The sequence below is a fragment of the Manduca sexta genome, chromosome 28 (assembly GCF_014839805.1).
Source record: "Manduca sexta isolate Smith_Timp_Sample1 chromosome 28, JHU_Msex_v1.0, whole genome shotgun sequence".
NCBI lineage: Eukaryota > Metazoa > Arthropoda > Insecta > Lepidoptera > Sphingidae > Manduca > Manduca sexta.
The window spans coordinates 15,120,041-15,137,196 of record NC_051142.1 but is presented as its reverse complement, the minus strand read 5'-3'; the positions used below and the strand labels follow the sequence as shown (position 1 = coordinate 15,137,196).

The 17,156-nt window shown below is 36.0% G+C and overlaps 1 protein-coding gene across 1 annotated transcript in view; it reads right to left on the bottom strand.

The window, feature by feature from the left end:
- Positions 1 to 17,156, bottom strand: part of LOC115455608 (neuroligin-4, Y-linked) — a 101,060-nt gene that overhangs the window by 19,140 nt on the left and 64,764 nt on the right. Inside the window, exon 4 of the mRNA XM_030184234.2 lies at positions 11,661 to 11,858. Within this exon, the coding sequence (XP_030040094.1) occupies positions 11,661 to 11,858 (198 nt within the window). The remainder of the gene's footprint in view (positions 1 to 11,660; positions 11,859 to 17,156) is intronic.

Below are 17,156 nucleotides of genomic sequence, written 5' to 3'. Positions count from 1 at the left end.
TATAGCTTATTCGGTTTAAGCCGCAGGTCATGAGAAACCACAAATGCAGGTTAAGATTTTTATAAGGAATGTGCAAATGGATAATGAAATATAATTTGGAAGCAGTAGCGTAGTTTGCCATAGAGGACCCCTATATCTAAGTTGGTTGGGGGGCTCTTCAAGGTAGCCAAACTTTTGGGCGCTTGCTTAGTTTAAAGTAAGTATGGACCAAGACAGGCCCAAAAACTTGGGGGCCCCGAATCACTGATAGGGCTGATACGGCGGTAGCTACGCCCCTGTTTGGAAGATTTTTTATAAAATTGCGGCTAATGAGTAACCCCGTTATTCATAGACGTCATTTATCTATTGACGGAGCATTGCTGTGCTAACAAGTCTGTTTCTCAGCTTTGTTTATCTGACAGCCGACTAGATTCAAGTTGTATCTCAATATTAGCCAATCACAACGGCCCTATGTCTACACACTGCGAAGGCTGCCATACCGTCAGCACTTAGAAACAGACTTGTTATCACAGCAATGCTCCGTCTTTAGATAAATAACGTCTATGAATAAGGGAGCTAGTGCGATATGTCTGACTTCTACTCCACTTCTCTATTTTACATGCTATAATGTGCAAGTACTGTAAATTCCATCTGAAAAAGACTTTTCTAGCAAAATCCTAGATAATATGTGACTTTAAATTCTTATATCTCAGATAAAAGAACATAGATTAGTAAAGCATGTAGTTGTTGTCACTGTTAATTACACGGATAAAATAACGGAAAAGCCGGTGCAAAATACAATAATATCCAAAATACACAAAAGTCCTTCATAACATACGAAAATGTTTTAAAATTTCCAGGTCGCATCATAATTGTTTTGTGTTCGTTATTTTTATTTCATTTGCATTCTGCACCGGAATTTTATAAAACAAATTTGTTCACTGAATGAAATAACCCAATGTAACTGAAGCTTAGTGGTTAAATGATCAATTCGGTAGATATGGGTTCGAGCACCAATCGTTGCGGTGGACAAAATATTTGTTTTAAAATATTTCAGTTTGTTTCCATAGCGCTTTGTTCCTGTATTGAATAATGTTTATTTTAATACGTGGACGTTGTAATCAAGTTTGTTTTTCAGATCGTCTGACGATAAATGAGAGCGTCCATTGAAGCAATCGGGAATATCTATTAAGCTTCCAATAATCATACTGATCTCGAAAAATAAGACAATAAAAAAGTAACGAAAGAGGTTTAATTAATATCAAAACCATAGTTATGCCGTGGCGGTATAAAAAAAATATTAATAGTTTCATCATTAAACCCTTCAAAATATTTCAACAATAATACAATGCAAAAGCAATACGAATATTGCATACATTTGTATAGTAAAACTCATTAACAACCATCGTTGTCTAATTCGAGAAACAATCGCTTAAAGCGCTCGCAATTGCCGCTACGTTTAAAATTCCATTTCATCTGCAGCGACTACCGCTTTAAGCCTCGTGCTGTGGTTCTAAAACATTCATTGAACATAGAAAAGGCAAACCTTTGATGCACGAGTTTTTTAACGGATCATAAATTTATCATCCATTTGGATTTAAAAATTTAAGCATTATTAAATGTTAAAATTACCGTCAGCAATTTATACAGATAAAATAATGGAAGAGCTGGCACAAAATACAATGAATACTCTGCCACACAACATAGTTACATCAAAAAAAACTTTTCAAGTATGTGTAATCATTTAGTCAATCAATCTATATATGGCCAGCGTTGTAGCATAGCTTATCTCTCTCATTAATGTCATTAATACAGGCCATACCCAATTCTAAATAATTTACTATAGCCACCGCATAGAGTGAGATAATTTCTATACTATTATTCTATATCTGCCTTTTGCTGTTTATACTCAACTACCTCACTATTAACACATAATTGTTCTGGTTCCGAATAATTTACGATCCCACAGCAAACTTTAAGAACCGCTGTTTCACACAATAATAACCATTTTCGGTCAGAATAATGTTCATCTAAATGCATCCCCGAAGGTTGCTCGTTCTAACTCATTTTGTATATTCGAGGCTTCGTGTATTTCAGCGGGGCTTTTAAAGCTGCTTGAAACTGCTAGTTTGTTTACATTTCTCTAGTAGCTTTGTGAAGTACACGTTTCTAGCGAATGCAAATTTTTTGAGTTTCAGTTGGGTTTCGTTTTTGTGAGGATTTGATGAGGTTAAATACAAAGCATTACCTCTAAAGACATTTGAAAAGATACTTTTACTACCGATATTATCTTTGTTTACTTGGATACTAGTTTTATTATTATAAAATTTCTAATACAGTTATTTAATAAAGTGGACTTAATGCCAGAGGCATTTTCTATCAGTGTTACTTCGAGTGATGCAGAGATAGAGTAATACGATAGATGTGAGTATCTGTGGTTCATATTCTGGGATAAAAGTTGCACATTTTCGGTATAAAAGTATTCCACAGTGCTATATTTACGTAGAATTTGTTTTTCCTGTGTATCAATTTTAATCCAAATCTATTCAGCAGACTGCGTTTAGTTATGTGTAATATTTAAATGTGCTTACAAATTTTGTTTATAATACCACCTTATGTTATGTCATAATATAATATAATATCAGCCCTGTATTATATACTGTCCCACTGTTGGGCACGGGCCTCCTCTACTACTGAGAGGGAACAGGCCTTGGTCGACCACGCTGGCCTAGTGCGGATTGGTAGACTTCACACACCCTCGAAATTCCTATAAAGAACTTCTTAGGTATGCTGGTTTCCTCACGATGTTTTCCTGGAGGAAGGAAGGAAGGAACGGTGAACCGTTAAAGCAAGCGATAATTCACAAAGAATACACACATCATTTTTAGATAAGTCTGAGGTGTGCCCTTGGGATTTGAACCTGCGGACATATTTTGTCTCGACAGTCCGTTCCACAACCAACTAGGCTATCACCTAATAATATAGCACCTATTTTATACCTAATATATATTATCTAGTATAAAAAATAGGTTTATTAGAATTCCTAATACATTTTGCATAATACGTCAATCCTAATGTCCAAAAACTTTTCCCGCGCTATCCAGTCAACACGTACTTGGTGGTCAAAATTGTCTTTTAGCAAATGACATTTCGCAGCAGTCGCAATAACGCTTACATAACCACTCGTTTGTTTACCATCGGCAAAGTGGTTTGGGCACGCGTTTTGTACACTCGACAGTTTCGTTTCGACATGGATTTGTTTTGATGAAAATCTAGGTTTTATACGGGTTTTGTTTAATTTTTGTTTGCTGCGGCTGGCTCCAAATGAAATGAAAGCTTTAAAAGGAAACAATAGTGGTGGCAAATTAGTCAACGCTGTGGAAGCAGTTATTTTCTATAGGTTCTGATGGCTTGATAAAAATCGTTATGTAAAAGTATCTAACTAGATAGACTCAGAATTTAGAATAGATTGCGTGGTATTGCGTTTAGCTTGCATCCTATCATCGTCACGTCAAAGCGCATAAGGCTTAGTATTAACAATAGCTATATCCTCTAAACTCGAAAATAGTTTTGTCTATGCACTACTGCTCGAAGAATAGACAACAAGGTGATAGCTCCCCAAACGGATTTCCGCACACGAGAAACCGTAGCACTTCTCTTCCTTAGCTTGTATTTCGTCCTTCACTTTAAACTGCCCCACACCAGGAAATGTCGTGCTATTGTCTACGTCATTACCCCAAACAATTAACCGTTCGAACAATTGTCCCTCGGAACTGAACGACCCTTTATAAATAGCTAAAACTACCGGTCTGGCGTGACGACAGCGATTACTGAAATTTAAAAAGCTTAATTCGAAATACAAAGAGGCTTTTCGAAGGAACGATTTCCGCGAGCTTTGTTTGGAAGCGTCGATATTGCTTCGTAATGCCTTCGATAAACTTTGGATATTTTTTGTCACTTCTTCGTAAAGGCAGTATTGCCTTGTGTATTGGCGTATTGTGATGTCAATGGGGTCCTTTCGATCTTTATATCGGAAAATCAAAAGTCGTTCTTTTTTGAAAATTACACAAGATTTGCTGGTGGTTGCAATACTGATCGATATATTAAATGCTCCTTATTAACGTCAAGGCTTTTAAAAAGACAATCGATGGTGAATTCGTTGCATCTCTGTCTACTTGTTTGTTAATACGAAGACTTTTATATTTTATCTAATTAAACTATCTATCCAAAGTTCGAACTTTTTGTTGATGCTAATAGTTCGGCTGCGTAGATATCGGATATATTGCTATGCCAATTGTTTTTTGAAGAACTTGTGCCGTTGTTGTTTGTTTAATAACTGACGGCCATCAAGAGAAAACATTGGTCAACAAAATTTCGGACTCCACGTAGTATCATCAGATATATAAAAATACCCAGTAATAACATTTTCCCAAAATCAACACTCAAAAAGCTCGACCCAATTACAGCAACCCCACGTCCAGTTTCATACGCTGTTTATCAAAACTTTGTCCACTGAAAAAGCAGTCATTAGTTGTTGAAAACTTTACCCGAGGCAAACCAGCTAAATTGTTTCGGGTCCCTTCATCGGGTATGCAGGACGAGCATGCCGAGGGCTCGAAATTGCTTCCTCCAGCCCTGCGACCTCAGCGATTTTTTAAAGGAACTGTATTGCTGTTTCGATTGGGCTGTGGAATTTTAGATGGACTATCTCTTAGTTACCCAAGGGGATCATATTGAGTGGTGAATGGGTTCTAAGAGACTTCGTAATGGCAAGAATAGAGTGTAGTGTAGACATGGTACAAAACTTGCCATACTTATTCTAGGTTTCATTCCCACAGTGAGGTAAATGTGATTCACGAATATTTGTTTAAGCTTGAGTGTTGGGAGAATCAAAAATACTTTTTCGTTCCTAATATTAACACCACTACATTATTATGACGGTATTCTATGAGGCAGTGATACACCAGCTTTATTTTTCTATAGAAATACCTCGTTAACTGTTTTATTGTCTCCATTAATTACATCTCCACTCTTCTACTAATAATCAGTAATAGAAGCCACTCTTTTACGATACTCTTTGATTTTCAATGCTTTGGAATAGCCACTATTTTCCGATCGATACTCGATCAACAATTTTCATTTAAAATTGTTATTATAAACATGAAATTCAATATGAAACTTCGCTGTTCCTATCAAGATAACTTAAGAACTCTAATCACGCCTAACCTGCGTGGTGACACTTGGCAAAGGAAATTATCTCAAGTCAACTTAACTCCAACTTATAATTAAGTTATAGACGTTTTCCGACTTAACGACCCCATCGGAAAGTTGAAGCAGTTTCAAGTTTAAAATTGTTAACTTGCATATATCATGCAAGTTATGTGATTTTGGTTTTGAGGTGAGGGCGCTAGCAGGCTGTGGCTGAACAGTGTGTGCTGTTGCCTCTTGGCTCATTTGTGCGTAATATGATGATTATTTTGAAACAGTTGTTACTATTTATGTCATTTATTATCTGCTTGTTTGAATGATAAAGCATAACGTTGTGAAGTTTCACATGGATAAGTGAATTTTCATTACAACATCAAAAGTATTTATAGCCAATCAGCGTACCTTACGACGAGAATGAATATAACTTGGTATAATTTTTGAAATAATTTTAAATATCATCGCACGGAGTTAATGTAAGCCATAGGTCTTCGAAAATATTCCGAAATCCAATTAATACTTTACACGTATTTGGGCACATTTATATTGGCAAGATTTATTCGGATATTTTTTTAAATTGAACTTTAAAAACTAGCGTTGAATTTTTGACTGAGCTGTTGATTCGCATATCTCGCAGGAGTAATACAACGCCCCGAGGTAATCTCGTTTCACGGCTTAAAACTATGTGTTACCGCGCAAACTGAGCGAGTCACATTTAATTTTATATTGTCTTTGTGTCGGGTTTGAACAAATTTCGGTAGTATTATAATGCTCAGCTTCCTACTTTTTTATGTAGTACATTCTTTGTGACCTTTTTTTAAATTACGTTAAATATTCTTTTTAAATAATTTTATACGAAAGATTTTTTATTCATGAAACATACTCTCAGAATTTTAATGACTACGTGTCAAATGACATAGAGAGTATGAATAACTGCCATCGTTATATGCAGACGAAGGACAACTTGACTATGGTTTTAACCGACTTAGAAAAATGGGAGGAGGTGCTCAATTCGTTTGTTTGTGTTTATTATTTATAATTTTAAGGCGTTAATTACTGCTTTAATTTCAAGTAGTCTTCAATTTTATTGATAACTTTAGGTTTCTTATGTTGTTTGTTTGCGTTGATTTTTTCATACTACGTTTCACACCTCGTTTACACAAGCATCTCATCTGATCATGAACAGTATTAAAAATACGAAAAGCTGTGAATGTAATACCATATAGTTAAGTAATCTTATAAAGTAATTCAAAATCAAACACAAATAATATCAAAAACACAATATTGCATCCTACTACTTTCATCATATGGACTCAATTTGATAAAAATAGAACAGTAACAATAAGAAACTAAAAATTACATAATTACGTTGAAAACACAAAACTTTAAAGGCGAATATTAGAATAACTACATACCGTAAACACCTGCAGGTTATATTCAAATAATATTGTCTGCTTCAAACATAAACACGAGTTAAAGCTAATAAACGTGGGTTTACACAGGACTGGCGTGGGGTGGAAGTGCGAGGGTCAAAAGGTCTGATTCGTAGTTTTTAGTTCTTGATAGTATAAGAGTCTTGTTTACCGTTCTGTTTCAATTTGAATGAGGTAGTAAGTCTAATTACTACTGGTGCTTTATACACACATACACACACACAGAGAGAGAGAAAGAGACAAACGCCTTCTTAGTTCATTATTTTGTCTCCCGATTTACTATGGAGGGAAGTGGACAGTTAATATTTCTAAATCCTCCCTATCTGTCTATTTGATTAATTTCGTTGCAGGATAATGATAAATTAGTTTTCGGTGAGACTCGCCGAGCTTCAGTGCTCGGTGTCAAAAAATGCGTACCACTGCTTATCCTGGTTTACAGGAGTTGTAGTGGTGGGTGTGAGGGCGGAAAAGTCTCTGCTGTTTTATACAAACACCAAAGACTTTCCTTTGCAGAATCTTTTTGGCATAGTTTTTGTTAGTTTAAGTTGGTAGAATACTACCATAGACAAGGTGCAAAACCTGCCACAGTAGCCCAAGTTAATATGTCACGTCCCGGGATCCGTATATGTATCCAGTTTCAAACATAAGCTCAACTGTGTCGACTGACAGGGGTACTCATCTTTCGTTAGACAATATACTACCTAGACTCCATTTTACTTACTATTACATGCAGTGGGGTGCAGTAGCCAAGGCTGATACTCTCTGAAAGGGAACCCAATACAACACAATATAGGTACTAATATGCATAAATACGGTCTGCAAATCGTTATAATTATTTTACATAAATTACGAAAGGGAAGCCGGCAGGAATCGGGTTGTTTGGACTCTTCGCCACTGTGATCATTTCGCAATGTTCGTGAAAAAAAAAGTTTTGCCAAAGATTAGGTCGCCACATAGCACGGTGTAAGACGTGCGTGGTACCGATCGCATATTGGAAGAAAAAGACCATCTAATTATCATTTTTTCGAGTCCAATAAGCAACAAATATGGATTGATTATGACTAGATCGATCACTTAGCAACACTCCTAAGTTAATGAAATTTTTAAACAGCATTATCACGAGTATTGGTAACAGCCTGTGACGCCAATATATTTTGTATATGACTTTAAATGGTCTAGATAAAAGGGATACGATATATTGTATAATGACAGGGGCCGGATTTGGGAATTAAATTTATATTATATCCCCTGGTACGGGAAAATACGCATATAATGTAAATACATTCAATATGGTGGTATGCGTACAGAAAAAATCGAATAACTGTCCATTACCAAATTATCCCTAATAATCGGCGACTTATTTATTACACTATAATTGCATTCTATGTGCAAGAAAAAGGTTATTAGCTGAAATATGTAAGTTTATTTTTTTATGATACTGGCAAGTAATTTTTTTCGATCTTACCAAAAAAAAAATACATTCGAAAAATGAATTATTTCCGAAGGCGTCCTCAAAATGTCGTCAAACCTAAACGTTAAAAAAAGGGCATAACATGTTTCGTCTACATACTTTAAAATATTATATTTATCATTTTATATTTCACCTACCTAAATGCGGGTCTAGCCCGAGCATCGTTTGGCTGCCAACCAACAGGCCGGACTATCTTAGCACCGCACGCTACCTTATCTGCTGACCGTACTTTAGGATATGTCGTAATAGAAAATGGATACTTTATAGTTTAGAAGCGTTAGCTTAAGTATTGGTAAACGTTATTTACGTTCTTAGTCGTATATTTTGTGCTGTATTGAACTAAAATGTTATCGATTAATTTATAAGTTTGCGTAAGTTGAAGGAAGCAGTAGACAATTTTATTTACTTTTGCGTAACTAATGTCTTACAGAGAACCGGCGTAAAGTAATAGATTTCATATTGCTTTTTGAAAACCTTTTTGAAATCCTATTTACGATCTGTAATTCCTTAAGAGCTGCTATGACAACCACAATTCCCCTGGCAGTGGATGTCGAGCAGTGATCACTTAGAATAAATTGACCAACTTCCTCCTTATTATATTTCTGCTAAAACAATCTAGGCACCATTTACGTCTCCAAAATAAAATAAAATAAAAATGCTTTATTCATCACGTAGGCGAACATCGTTGCACTTATGATAAGTCAAGGTACATGAGAACATTTAATTATTACCTAATTAGATTAGCTTATATAAATAAAGACAATTTATATTGAAAATAAAATAAATGAAAAATATACCTAGTAAACAAAGAAGCCAGCTCGGGCTGGCAGGGAAGAAAGAAAATAAAATGATGTATATATGTATTTTTGAATAAGCAATAAGGGAGAAACGCGTCGCGATCCTCACCGGTGAGGACAATAAAAGCCCTAACCTAGCTAACCTACCAGCCTTTCACTAACTACCTAAGCGATGACTACCCGAAGAAGAAAGGCAGAAAGAAACTCCGGGCTTTATTTTTTGTCATCAATTGTCCATTCTTTTATAATATTGTTATTAAATATATATTTCTTTTAATAAGTCTTTTCTATACAAAGTCTGATTAATTATATAAGCTAATACACGCACATCACAGTAAAAGTGCGGAGAAAATCCACATAAAAGTATTTAGCAATAACTAAAATTTAACGAAAAAAAACAATAATACTAAAAATTTATAAAAACTATGAAACGGTGTACAGCGTGCATACGCCTACATTTACAAACATAATATTTTCATTTCATATTTTGTCATAGATCTCGGTCAATATAATTTAGATTATAAATTTTAAGGCTGATGCAACAAAATGATCGGTCGGTCGTCTATTATACATTGATAATTCAATGAGTCAATATAAAATAAAATGTCACGGACATTTAAAACTGTTACCCAGTATAATGTCATAATTGTAGAAAGGTACACATGAGACGTTTATGTAGTTAATTTCTAATATTGGCGTTAACATAGGATTGGACAGGGTGTGCAGGACTGTTTTTCCAAACCGTCTGATCATCGAGGTAATCCTTTACATTATAATACCCCTTTGACATTAACTCGCGCTTAATATGATACTTAAATTTGTAGCCGGGCAGATTGGTTATTTCAAGAGGAATTTTATTATAGAATTTAATACAATTCGCTAGATAAGATTTATTTGTTTTACAGAGCCTGAAATTTGGAACAACTAGTTTATTCTTATTTCTAGTGTTCAAACAGTGCATACATAATATTTTGAAAAATGTATTCAGCTGGCAAAGTCAGTATATTCACCTCCTTAAACAGTTCTCTAAGGGAATCGCGAGACCGAAGGTTATAAATTGCACGAATCGCTCTTTTCTGTAAAATAAAAATGGTCTGCAGATCTACTGCAGTACCCCACAGAAGAATGCAATAAGACATAATGCTGTGGAAGTAAGCGAAATATACTAACCTTGCCGTAGCCACATCAGTTAAATATCTGATCTTCCTAATAGCAAAGACTGCAGAACTCAATTTACCCGAAATTCTTTGAATGTGGGGTCCCCATTGTAATTTCCTATCGATAGAAACCCCAAGGAAGACTGTAGAGGGTACTAATTCTAGTTTATTCCCGTCTAAATCAATATCAGTTCCATTAATCTTGTTCAGTAACGAGAATCGGACACATTTAGTTTTTGCCGCATTTAATAGAAGATTATTGGCAGAAAACCAGTCAAAAATCAATTTAAATACTTTATTTGGCTCTATAAAATTTCCTTCCCTTCTATTTAGTTTAAATATTAGAGAAGTGTCGTCAGCGAATAATACAACTTCAGCCATTTTGTTAATAATGTACGGTAGATCATTAATATAAACTAAAAACAGAAATGGTCCCAAAATTGAACCCTGGGAGACCCCAATCCCAACCGTGGACCCTGCAGAGGAAACGTTGTTGATAAAAACTTTTTGTTTCCGACCAGATAAATATGATGTACTAACGCTAAGTCCTAATTAGCTGTCGCCTGCCGCTATGTCGATCGGGCTCTCAAAATTCAAACACTTCGAATAGACGAGTTCTAATTCCTAACTGACAACATGCGATGTCATATTTGTTTTGTTCCATGACGATAGATCAACGGAACTAGTTGAATGAGTTCTTAATTGGGTAAAGGCGTTTTGACTTTTTTCTAAAAACAACCGATAGCTGATAAGTTCAAGTTTTCTAAGACATTATCTCTATGTGATATAACCGTGGCGAAAGGGACTTACCATGTTATGTTAGAATGATTACCGATCTATTTTTTTATCAACCAATTAGATGCATAAGTATATTTTTACGAGGTCGGTATGCACTGGTAAATTTAATGTGCCAAGGGTTAAAAATTATTATGGTGACAGAACCCTTAAGAAGCGTATTCCATATCTCCTAAATAAATTTATTTAGGAGATATGGAATACGCTTCTTAAGGCAATTGCCAATGCTTATTAGAACTGAGTCGAATGAAGGCAAGTTTTATAGATTGTTAAAAATATATATGTTCAATAACTTACAAAGCATTTATTAGGTACTATTATTGTACGTACATTGATTTGAAGGCATGATAATGTTGTTAATAAGTTAGAGGCTCGTTATGTTCCTGCAGACAAACTGCGCAAGTAGTTTTGTAGGGCATTGTACTAGTACATAAGAACATAAAATTGTATTTACTTATAACAATAAATAAATAAATTTTAGATTTGGGTATTGTTAGTAGTAAATATTTTATATCCGCTCGGATAGCGACCAGCGTACACAAGGTGTTAAAACCCGCCATAGTGGCCCACGTAAGTGTGACGCGTTCCGGGATCAGTCTGTGTATATCCGGTTCCAACACGCCGGCATAATTGTGTCGTCTGTCGAGAAACAATAATTACTCGTCAGTCGAGATTCTATAAGACCCCATTCCACGTACCATCATCATCATTTTTCTGTACACGTATAAAAAGAAACTAAATAAGAGGATGTTTCTTTTTTAAACTGCCTCGCCAAAGTGACTACATATCGCAATATAATTAAAATAATATTACTATAACTTACCTTCGGGCACAGCCAAGGATGTGAGCAGGAAGTGGACGCACGCGGCCCCAGTCCCATGGCCCATGAGGGTCACATTAGTAGGGTCCCCTCCGAAGACCGCCACGTTCTCTTTGATCCAGTGCAGAGCTGCTATCTGGTCCATCAGACCGTAGTTGGCTGGCGAACGAGGGAATTCGTCCGAGCGAGGGTTGAGGAACCCTGTAAAAAAAGGTATAAGGATATACACATACACCGTGATTTTGTAGTCGTTTTGGAACCAAAATGTGGTTACTTAGAACAATTTGTAGGACCAAAAATATTGGGAAATTAATTGTACTGTGGATAATTAAAAAACATTTAAATACATAATTATAATATAGGTCACTTTATAGCGTAGATATTGATGTTTTTGATTCCTTTTTACTAAAGTTTCGCCTACTATAACTGAGAAGCCTTCATCATCCGTTCAGCCATTTTTGTGATGTGTCAATTTAAGTCACTATACTTTTTTATGCTTGTATATAAAATTAACTAACCCTAACAGATTTTAAGTCTAAGCATAAAAGCCGAAATACAACATCGAGTAAACAAATGATGGTAATCACAACAAATTTATAACAAGCTAAAATAAGCCCAACTAATTACGTAATATGGCACAGTTAATTAGAGAACATTTCTCTTGCACAAAAAAGGAATGATTAATAAGTTCCAATAATTCATTAAAAGGGGAACGAATTCTAAGATTGTTATTAATAATTCACAAGTAAATTTGGGATGTTTTTTGAGCAACGGAAAAATCTCCATTTCTAAATGAAACGGAATTAAGTGCTGTCTTAATGCCAGGAAAAATATTTGCGTTTGGTTTATACTTTGATGTTTAAATTGTTTCGTTTTATTCTTGGTTGTTTTTACATACATCAGAGGAAAAGAAGCTTAATTGTTTTTATGAATATATACAGAATATTACTTCGCTTATTTAAATATAATGGTCAAATCTTAATACAAATATGTCCTTCGATTATGATAAAAATATATCATCAAATTATATTCAATGAAGTAAATGATTAACAGAACGAAATGTCGCACATATAGCTAGATATTTTTTTAAATATTTTTAAAAATAAATTTTAATGGTATTGATACACTTACATAGGTAAGTATAGGAGACATTTTTAAAATTGAAGCAAATAATTCAAGTTTCGAATTTGTATTCTTTTAAGCTATTGAGACGTAATATTTTATAATTTTATCTGCCCTGTATTTCATAGTTTCATTACTGGGTACCAGCCGCCTCTACGGGAAAAACCAATGTCCTTCATCCATTACTCTAGTCTGTAGCTACGTATTGGCAGAATTTGCCTTTGAGGTTCAAAAGAACTCTCAAACCTTTCCTTACAATGTTTCCTTTACCGTTCAAAGATTGGACGAGATTCTTAGTAATGATATCTGATACTACACAATTTATTTTCTTAGATATTCCCTAAACAATATATTTATAAGCATGCATGTGTGATTGTTCTTACAGATAATACACAAATTACGTTAAAAGTATCCTTAACCATTAAATTTTAAGGCATAAAATGGCGAGTATTCTGTCTCTAAAATTGAAATGCATCTTTCATATTGCCGCTTGGCTTATGAAATGGGCGTAGTAATGGTGTTTCCACACAAACGCGCGTATATCAAATACTAACAATACAGTAGTCACCTTTATTCAATTCTGAAATGAGACTGATGCAATATATTTTTTCATTAATATTTATATATATCATAAATAATAAAGGATGCTTTTGTGCAGGTTGAAGATATGAGTTAAGTTTGTTTACCTTTGCTCGTAAAGCTGAGAATTAGACATGTGCAGTCAGACATGAAAGTAACAGAATCGATTCTAAATTTAAAAATGGCCCTTTAACTATTGTGTCCGTATCAACAATGGCTTATTCTACACCACAACGAACTTGAAAGGGTTTAATTTATCGTAAATAAAGAAAAAAGAATATTTCGACTGAAGGTAATGTGTAGAAACGTTTTACATTTTTATATTCGTTCAGTTACTTTTGTGGCAGCCCGTGTCTACATAGATTAAAATTAAACTATTTTTCGGATTTTATCGCGATTTTAATGTTTTAGTTTTTAACCGGGGGGATAACAAGTCTCCCCCTTGACCGTATAGGCTGCAGTCTTCGAAACGTCGAGAGAAAACTAAAACATAAACACCGCGATAAAATCCGAAAAATAGTTTAATTTTAATATCTAACATTCGCGAAAACATAAGAAATCATTATGTACATAGATTAGTTTACATAGTTCACGATCTGCACGCAGATAGCGGCGATAGCCTAGTTGGTTGTGGAACGGACTGCCGAGACGAATGTCCGCAGGTTCAAATCCCAAGGGCACACACCTCTGACTATTCTAAAAAATTATGTGTGTATTCTTTGCGAATTATCGCTTGTTTTAACGGTGAAGGAAAATATCGTGAGGAAACCTGCATACCTGAGAAATTTTCTATTAGGAATTTTCGAGGGCGTGTGAAGTCTACCAATCCGCACTAGGCCAGCGTGGTGGACTAAGGCCTGTTCCCTCTCAGTAGTAGAGGAGGCCCGTGCCAAACAATGGGACAGAATATAATATAGGGCTGATATTATTATTTTACGATCTGCACACGAGTATAAAATATATCTTAGCTGCACGAGTTATGTGGAAATAGCTTAATTCTAGTTCTGCAACCTGCTTTACAACGAACTTTCTTGCTTAAAGGCGGGAAAATACCATATAATCATAAAATTTATATTAATGTTATCCACAAAAAGACCCAAATATCCTTCCTGAACGTAGCTATTTCTGCATACCGTTCGTATCTTATAAGTTATTTCAGCGCCGCAAACAAACAGACCCGACGTTCCAACTTACTGTTAAAATAATAAGTAAATATCATGCGTTAGGAAATTGGCTTAGTTTGTTTTGGGGGTTGGTACGGTATTGATATCAAAACAACCCTTTGAAGGGTGAATGTTTGATGTTAAACAAGAGATAATATTATATACTAGCTTTTGCTCGCGGCTCCGCCCGCGTTATAAAGTTATTCAGGCTAAAGTTTTCCGTTATAAAAATAGTAGTTTCCCGGGAGCCTATGTTCTTCCCAGGGTCTCAAACTGTCTCCATACCAAATTTCATCTTAATACGTTAGGTAGTTTTTGAGTTTAACACGTTCAGGCAGACAGATGCAGCGGAGTACTTTGTTATATTATTTAGAACTTTTTAAGTGAAACAATCCCGTCATACATCATTGTTGCATAACTTTAACCGTTTACGCAGCGCAGGCAACGGAAGCTCTCAAAACTCATAATTTTCCCCGTTTTTGCAACATGTTTCATTACTGCTCCGCTCCTATTGGTCATAGCATGATGATATATAGCCTATAGCACTCCAGGAACAAAGGGCTATCCAACACAAAAAGATTTTTTCAGTTCAAACCGGTGGTTCCTGAGATTAGCCATTACTGCTCCGCTCCTATTGGTCATAGCGTGATGATATATAGCTTATAGCGGTCCACAAATAAAGGGCTATCCAACACAAAACGAATTTTTCAGTTGAAACCGGTAGTTCCTGAGATTAGCCATTACTGCTCCGCTCCTATTGGTCATAGCGTTATGATATATAACTATGAGCACTCCACAAACAAAGGACTATTCAACACAAAAATATTTTTTCAGTTCGAATCGGTAGTTCCTGAGATTAGCCATTACTGCTCCGCTCCTATTGAATATAGCGTGATAATATATAGCCTATAGCTCTCCACGAACAAAGGGCTATCCAACGCAAAAAGAATTTTTCAGTTTGGACTGGTAGTTCCTGAGATTAGCCATTACTGCTCCGCTCCTATTGGTCATAGCGTGATGATATATAGCTTAATAGCGGTCCACAAATAAAGGGCTATCCAACACAAAACGAACTTTTCAGTTGAAACCGGTAGTTCCTGAGATTAGCCATTACTGCTCCGCTCCTATTGGGTATAGCGTGATGATATATAGCCTATAGCACTCCACGAATAAAGGGCTATCCAACGCAAAAAGATTTTTTCAGTTTAGACCGGTAGTTCCTGAGATTAGCCATTACTGCCCCGCTCCTATTGGGTATAGCGTGATGATATATAGCCTATAGCACTCCACGAACAAAGGGCTATCCAACGCAAAAGAATTTTTCAGTTTGGACCGGTAGTTCCTGAGATTAGCCATTACTGCCCCGCTCCTATTGGGTATAGCGTGATGATATATAGCCTATAGCACTCCACGAACAAAGGGCTATCCAACGCAAAAAGAATTTTTCAGTTTGGACCGGTAGTTCCTGAGATTAGCGCGTTCAAACAAACAAACAAACAAACTCTTCAGCTTTATATAATAGTATAGATTAGACTTGTCTTTGAGTAAAGAGATAGTATTTAGCGTCATCGTCAGATTTAAATTTATTTTAGTCTAGCGTATGTTGGTGTCGTCCAACTTTTTTTTTCGGGTAAAAACGCGTTATCACTACCACAACTTGCAGGATACGTGGAACGGTTATGTTTTCATCGGTCTTACGTCCCAATGTCGACACTTGGGAGTTAGCATCATCCGAGCGAGCATTGGACAGAGTCCCTAACCATTTTTTATGGTAAAAAACGCGTTATCGCTACCACCACTTGGAGGGTCAGTGGAATGGTTATGTTAGTTTCACCGGTCTTACGTCCCAATGTCGACACTCGGGAGAATACCATCATCCGCGAGAGCATTGGACGAAGTCCCTAACCCTGTGCATACCCTACATCGACATACCAACCAAAAACCGCGGTGGCCTTCGGCGCAAACGAGACGGCCCCGAGGTATCTTGTTGCACTGAGATAGCTGCGCGGAACGACAGTGTCGTTAATCTTAGTAGTAGCGTATATGGACCGTGGATCGGGAAGTTATGATTTATTAACACTATTTGTCTAGAGGAATTTAAGTTCGACTCTCTGGAAAGGGATTGAAAACAAGCATGTGGCCGGTTGTAATAACCTAACCAAAATCTTGATATTAAACTAATTTTCCGGATTCTATCGCGTTTTTTTGTATTTTATTTTTCTCCCGACGTTTCGAAGACTTTGCAGCCTTCATGGTCACGAGGGGGGACTCCATGGTCCCGTCCGGAATCCGGAAAATTAGTTTAATTTCAATGTCTTACATTCGCGTAAACATAAGAAATCATTATGCTAACCAAATCTGTTAGTAACTTGCTCGGTAAATTATTCTGCGTTGATCAACCAGGGCAGGTAAAAGAAGAAATGTACGTACTATTAATTTGGATTTGGCACGAGGGAGACCCGACTGGCTTATTGGCTATGAAACACGACTGTTTGTGATGATATACATTCAGCTTAATATAACGCCATCAGCCGCTTTAGACAGGCAGGACTGGGCTGGTACTCGAAAACACCATAGATACTTCCACCTACCATCCATTGATTACTAGTACTAGATAATCCCACCATGCTTCTCT